At 44.5% G+C, this 7502-nt stretch overlaps 1 protein-coding gene across 2 annotated transcripts in view; it reads right to left on the minus strand.

Moving 5' to 3' along the window:
* MON2 (MON2 homolog, regulator of endosome-to-Golgi trafficking) overlaps positions 1-5394 on the minus strand; it is a 67560-nt gene extending 62166 nt beyond the window's left edge. For both annotated transcript variants that reach the window (XM_065743373.1, XM_065743375.1), the window contains exon 1: positions 5168-5394. In XM_065743373.1, coding sequence (XP_065599445.1) covers positions 5168-5278 — 111 coding nt within the window. In that variant the 5' untranslated portion in view covers positions 5279-5394. The remainder of the gene's footprint in view (positions 1-5167) is intronic.
* Positions 5395-7502: the final 2108 nt, after the last annotated feature.

Consider the following 7502-nt stretch of genomic DNA (forward strand, 5'->3'; position numbering starts at 1 on the left):
GTATTCTGAAGGTTCATTTGAAATAGTGTAAGTGAATACCCATTCAGGCAAACACAAAAAACTCTAAGGTCTCCACTCTAAGGTCTTCTTTCTTTGTATATGGTCCATACACAAAGGTCTGTTCTTTGCCAGTTCTCTTTGGCTCGTCTTCTACTACAAGAAGCTCTCGCAGAGCTCTCAAAAATCATCAATGCTAGGAATACATCCAGCAACTCCAGTGACCAGATCACATGGCATTTCAGCATGCCATTCTCTTTTTTAGCTCAGGTGTGTACTACACTGCATTTAACACACTTTCTGAAATAGTTACTGTAATGGAACAAACCAATTTTTAATGTTAAAAAGCTAATTAACTGTTTTGCATCTTTTTAGCATGTATTTACATTCTGCAGCGTGTCCACACATGTGGTTTCATACAGCTGCCCTGAAGACAGGCTCCTAAACCAGTGCTTTTATATCAGCCCCATTACTTGTTTGCTCAGTGCCAGCACTTCCCCCTAGAACCAGACTGATTCAACCCAGAGAGCAGAGCTGTGTGTGGCTCTCTGTTCAGACAGGACTGTGCTCCCAGGGTGAGCCATGTGAACAAAACCCGTGTTCACAGAACACAGACAGCTTCTCAGAAAGGGAAAAGCCCATCTCTTTGCCCAGCTAGCCTGCATCACTTCTACTGCAATTAAACAATTTTAATTTAAATGTTTGTTTTATTCAGAAGCTGCTCAAACATAGATGATTTAATTTTTCCTCAAAGAATTTAATAAGGCTGCTTGTCTGCAAATAGTTACTTACAAGAGAAGGAAAATAAGTTTTCAAAATTAGATTCTATGATTTTTCCTAGATACAGCAGCTCGATTGACAATACTGTTTCAAAATATTTCAGTATGCCAAAGGCATACACAACTCAATAAATAGTTAAACAAAAGAAATTCTGCTCAGATTCAAACATAGGTCTGGGAGAGAACCAGCACAGACAGGATATCAAACGCTACCCTTCAGGAGTCCCCAGAGAGCACTTCAATACACCAAAGAACTCACAGCTTAAAAACAACAACTAAAAAAATGCTGCTCCTCTGAACAGACTCATAAGGCTGATGTAGCTGAACATTATTCCTTCTCCAGACCTACTCCTCCAAATCATCCCAGCTGCAAATGCCCTAAAACATACAGCTGCCACCATGTGCATCATCACAGAAGCACTGAGTAGGAGGCAGTCCCTGCCCACAGCAGCCCTGAGTCCCTCTATGGCCACCCTGCCCTGCATTCAGGGCCAGCCCTTCCCTTTGCCTACCATCAAGCGCCTCCAACTGAGCAGAGCCGGATCAGAAATCTTTTTTTGCTGTGTTCTTTTCAAGCTCAGTTCACTTTTACAGCTATTAGAAACCAACCAACCAACCCACGTCAGCCTAGAGAACACAGACGAACTCGTAAAGCTGAGATGGCAGGGTTGCATCTGTATGAACAACAGAGTTACATACCAATGAAACAAATTTGGGCTTCAGACTGAGTAGAACCTAGTGGGTATGCTTATGTTCCCCCTTTCAGTTGCATTATTTCTGCTAAACACAAATATTTTCCATCATATGTTGCCCAGTGAAGCCATCTACCCATCTCAGATGTCACTTACTGCACTGTTATCATCTAGAAATAAGGATAGTAGGTAACCTTTTTAGCACACAAAACTACTTTTAATTTTGCTATAAGAACAAATTATTACTCCAGCTGAAAAGATACAATTAAGCTTCTGCTGTTTAAAAATCAGAGAGGAATAATTTCTTCTAAATCCTTACAGCTAAAGGCACAAGCTTGGCCAAAGGGAGAGCTGCTGGCTTCCCACATACCTGCACTGCACAGAGTCCCAGCCACTCACCACTTAAAGTAAAATAAAGGTCTGTATGCACCACACAACTCACCCAGTCACAAATTAAGTCTTATAATGCTCTAGCAGGGAGCAAAGTTTAAAGCCCAGCATATTAAAAACAAGTGAATAATAGCCAAGCACCTAGTAGAAATGTCAGATTACTCAAGATAACACGGGCACAACCGATGCTGGTACTACAGACTGCTTCATCCTCTGTAATTTCAAACTCCAAGGATACTGTTTAATTTACAAGTGCCCTGAGAGCTTCTATCACATCTCAGGCTGAAGTCTTCTGTAACTGGGAAAAGGAAATACGTTGTGAAAATAAGAACACAATTTTTCAGCAGTGTCATTACTTGTATAAGTGAAATATTGACTGGCACATGACAGATGCAGCCACTAGAAGAGCATGTGGTAGCCATGTACAACCTTCACATGGAGTATGCTTCTGCAGTTTGGGCCAATGTGAGGAAGCACCAGGAAGGATGCTATACACCTATCCAACCTGACGAAATGAGTACACTCAGTAACAAACAGATGTGGGTCTGAAATCAAGTTAGTAATTGGTATTTTCTGCACTCCTAAGAAGTAAGATTGGCCCATTACTATATCCCCAGATACTGGCAGCATCACAATTTCCAATGCAGGGATTGCTTCTGGAGCTCCCATTTTACAAGGCATTAAGTGACATCACTGAGGAAAACAGACAGTTCTACTCATGTCCATTATTTGTCATACAAAGATGAGGTGTGGATTGCTCTGGGACCAAAAACACACCTCGTCATTTCTAAGTTATAAACAAAGTGATAAGTGGGGAAAAGAAAGTTTGCCACGTAATCATCACAAACCCCACAGACTGCACTGGAAATCCTGCTGGCATCTCCAAATTTGGATGAAACTCCTCAGCTGTGCCACCTATTCCAAGAACAATACTGTTTTGGTCTCTTTGTACCTAGCAAACAAATACAGAATTAGTTCTTAAGAACAAAAGCAATAGAAGCACCATTAAAAAGTGAGAACTAAACCCCCATTTAAAGAGACAACATTCTTCTGATTGCACCACCTTCTTAGTGCAGTACTGATTAAAAAGGACTTGTTCAAGTAAATAATTTGAGCAACAAGTATAATTGAGAACTATATAACTACTTCAATCAGCAGCAAAACTATCAGCTAAATGCATTTCGCAGGCTATTAACAGCATTAGTATCAAAACAAAAATATACACAGTAGTCATATGTGATTTTAGAGAGGGCTGATAATAACAAACAGCTGTGAGGAAAATTTTAGATTCCCTCAGAAAATGAGGGGATTACCAGAAGCAGATTACCTGCATAAAGAAGTTATTAAATCTAACAGTTACGACAGAGCTCACAACTTAACTCTGGCCAAGGGACTTCTCAGTAGGCCCTTCATAGTATGGTAACTTTACAAAGTTGCACAGAAGCTTTACGATGTTCAACTGAAGCTGCAAAGTAATCATAAGCTACACTGGAGGTGGTGGTGATGAGAACAGCCTTGTTAAGAGTGAAACTTATAACTGCGATTGTAAGTAGCAAAAATGTATCTCAAAAAGCCTATGCTTAAGCATCGCTCAGAAAGCTGGTCCCAGACACTCAGGACATGCCACTCCTGATGGCTCCAGCCAAATCCAGTCACAATCAGAACAAATGCATGCAATTAAAATACCCGTCCAGAAGCTGCTACTCAAGAGTAAAGAAGGATACTTGCTTCCTACAGAACTAGGGGGAGAAAAAAAAAGCTTCCAGCAGCAAGGAAGTAAGATCACTTCCTGCAGCTGTGTCACACGTCCTGCTCAGCTCCTGCTGCTGCTCAGCCCAGAACTGAGGCCACAGCCCACAGCAAGAGTCCTCTCCAGAAACAGCCTCAGAGCCATTCCAGGACAGCCTACCCAAACTCTTGATAACCTGTAACTTCATCCAAAGTGCTTCAGTAACAAACCTCTGTGAAAACGTAAAAGGGGATGCAGAAATCACACCCACACTGGAGTATGTCAAACGTGTTCACTACAAACCAAGCGCTACACGTGCAGTAGTTATTCAGACCTTCAGCACAACAACGTAACGCAGCATCATTAGAAACACTGACTTAAGAACTCCACTGCCCACCCCATTCCTGGATCTTGGAGAGAACATAGTCAGAGCTGGAAGCTCATTCAGACACCAAACAGCCCAGCTGGAGTCACACACAGTATCACAGGACAGCATGGAAGCAGCACCCTGATCTCCAAAACACAGATTTTCTTCTCTTCTACTGGCTGCAGCCATTTCTTGCTCTTGCACGACTTACACACACCATCTCTCAAAGCACAGCAGCAGTCCCCCACAACCTGCAATCACGGGTAACACACTGCTGCAGGTGCCTTTGTGCCTTTCAAAATAAGCATGGTCACTTCCCTTTAGTTCACCTGCTCAAGCATACAATGCTTTATATGACATTAAATATGCTATCGCTTAATTGGAGCTAATGCCATAGTACACGCATAATAACTTTCTTCCAAACTTCTTCACATTTCCCAGGTACTCCTCTGCTTCTGCAGCTTCATCTGAGTTAATATATTAGGTTTCTTTTCCCTTCTACTGTTGTGTAGAAGCATTATTCAAAACAACACGTAGTGATAGGGAAAAAGTTGAACTAAACTACGTTACATACAGCAGAGTAACGCAGTTAAGATGTACCTTTTAACTGAAGGAAAGATCAGAATTTTTTGTCTCCAACTCGAAGTAACGCCAGGAACAGCCAGACATAGGGGCTGAATTCTGGGTAGCACCGTGCTGGGCCAAGAGTTGGAGCTGACAGTCCCATGGGCCCCTTCCAGCACGGGACGCTCTACGGTTCCGTAATTACTGAACTCTCGGGTCGCAAAGCAAGATTTAGAGAAGTACAGACACGGCCCTGCTACCACAGTTTAGGAGGGAATTTTTGAAGAGGGAGCAGAAATCAACGTAAACCTTCATTCTCGCAGGCTCGCTCAGGTGCAGCCGCAGCAGCAGACGCCGACACGAGGCGCGGCCGTACCGGAGCGGGGCCGCCTCTCCCCGCTCACGCAGCGCCCGCGGGTGACAGCACCGCGCCGGCAGCCGTCCCCGGACGGCAGCGAGCCGAAGCCAAACTTCAGCTGCCTCAGCACGGCGCCGTCCGGCCCGCAGGAGCCGAGCCGCGGCCGCAGCCCCGCGCTACGGGAACGCCGCTCCCCCGGGGCCGCTCGCCCCGCCGCCCTCACCCAGCTCCCCGCCCCGAGGAAGGTCCCTCGGGAGCGGCTCCGCGGGGCCCGGCCCGGCCGCTCCTCACCTCCTTGACGGGAGGGAATTTTTTCCTGCACTCCAGGCTCAGGCCCCGCAGGTCTCCCTGCATGTTTTCCAGCAGTTTCTTCACGGCTTCGGGGCTGCTGGTCCCGGACATGGCGGCGGCGGCTCCGGGCCGGCCGCTGTTCCGACGGGGGAACCGCCTCCGGCTCCGCGGCCCCGGCCGACACGTCCGCTCCCAACACCGGAACCCGTCAGCCGCGGCCACGGCCCTCCCCGCCGCCCGCCCGCCCTCCCCGGGTCGCCGCCGCCGCCCCCCCCTCTCCCACAATGCCGGGCGCTGCGCGTCAGCTTGGGGCGGGACGCGGGCAGCCTAGGGCGAGGGGAGGTAGCGTAAAAGGCAGGAGAACTGGGGGAAGTTTATCGCTGAGAGAGTGGTGAGGTGCTGGCACAGGCTGTGCAGAGGGACTGTGGATGCCCTGCCCCTGGGGGTGCTCAAGGCCAAGCTGCATAGGGCCATGGGCAGCCTGATCTGGTGCTTGATCTTGCAGTTGGCCACCTTGCCCGTAGCAGGGAAGCTGGAGCTGGATGATCCTTCATGTCCCTTCCAACACAGGCCATTCTACGACTCCATGAAGACTGTATTTCGTCTTTTGTGTGTGTCTTTTAATGACATAAAACTGTCATGGATCTGAGCATCCTTACCATTTGTTTTTGCTCGCTCCCTCTAATGCACTGCACATCAAGTGGCATGCAGGTTGCCCGTGGCATAGCATTGCTACTTTTAGCCATTGCCCTTATCTGTCAACACAAGCCCTTAGGTTTGCTTTAAGAAGCAAGAAGTGAAGGATTGCTTTATAAATAACTTATTTAAATGTCTTTATTTTTACCCTGTTTTCCAACCACTGGCTGTTAACTTGGCAGTGGTGGATAAATGGATGTGACCTTTTGAAAATGAAGGAAATGTTAGCACAGTGAAATCAGGTGGTCAGACTTGCTGCATCCTCAGGTGAGGAGGTCAGGATATCACCTGCTCAGTGTTCAGTGAAGTCAAACCTGGACTCTACAACATTTTTTGGTGTTTCAAAATGCATTTTTTATATGTATTCTCAAGGACTTGTTTTTTTATGTTGAAATAACAAAGGAAAAAAAGAAAGGTTTTCTTCTTTAGTGCTGTTTATATGTTTAACCAGTAAGCTTTTTGCTAAGGAGCTTTGGAAATAATTCCCCTTTGGCCTTCAGTCTTCAATGGTGACTGACAGGTCAAACCAAATATTTCAGTGAGAAACCTGGATGGACTGCTGGCAGAATGAGGAAATCAATTAAGGCAATTGATGACTGCGTGTAGGTATTTCTGAGGTAAGCTTTGATTGTTCACTTCCTTTTTGTTTGGTCTTTTTCACATGTCTACTTTGCCTAACAAAACAAGTACTGCAAACATCCAGGTTAGGTGGGGGACTACTTTTAAATTATGAATGCCTGTTCAACAACTTACATGAAAGGTAGATTACATTTTCTTTGATCAAAACCATAGCAGTTGATTGTCCATTCTTCCTCACAGAGAAATGCCTTACTTCTGAAGGAAGTAAAAGCTGTTTCTGGCTGATGTTGCACCCTTTTCACTGCTCAGTGTTGCAGATCAGGAAAGAGAGGACCATATGATACAACTTTCATAAGCAAAAAAAAAGTATTAGCACGCTTGATTTTTAAAGCGATTTTCTCATTGAATTTGTAGTTTATTGATCTGTTGAGATCCATGACATGAGATCAATTTTTACTGTAGCTCTCTAGTTGTCTGTTACATGCTTTTTAGCTTTTAGTTATACGCTGTCCTCTGCAAATTAACAGCACTCCCTTTAAACTCTATCAAACAAAAATTGGACATACAGTTGTAATAGCCCAACTCATAGTGCTTGAATGTAGACTTATTCTTTAAAAAATACTATGATAACACATTCTGAGAAATGTTGTCTGCTTCCTAAATTGAGATTATTATGACTTTTAGATATCACATTTTCTGCTTATACATTGTGACACTTTTCAATCAAATAGAGCTCTTGTGAGTTTATGGAGGCCTACTGTAATTCAGGAAATTGAGCATAAAATGACTTAAATAAGCAACATGTCTATTAATAGAAGAGTTATTTTTCAGGTTAAGTGCAGTCTCCTGTGTATGTTCTGTGAGGGCCATTGTTGTTTGACGTTCAAACCTCAGTAACATCGTTTAAAATGTGTTCTATTTGCACTCTTTCACTTTTTATCATTGACATTTGTCATGTGTTCTTTCATTTCACCTACTGCTTTGACACTGTCTGCTCAGTGTATCCAGTCAAGTACAGAAAGATTGCTCTTTGGGTTTGGAGGTGAATCATGTAAGTGTC

Source organism: Cyrtonyx montezumae, unplaced genomic scaffold, assembly GCF_038088225.1.
Source record: "Cyrtonyx montezumae isolate F1298 unplaced genomic scaffold, pur_monq_1.0 scaffold_3, whole genome shotgun sequence".
NCBI lineage: Eukaryota > Metazoa > Chordata > Aves > Galliformes > Odontophoridae > Cyrtonyx > Cyrtonyx montezumae.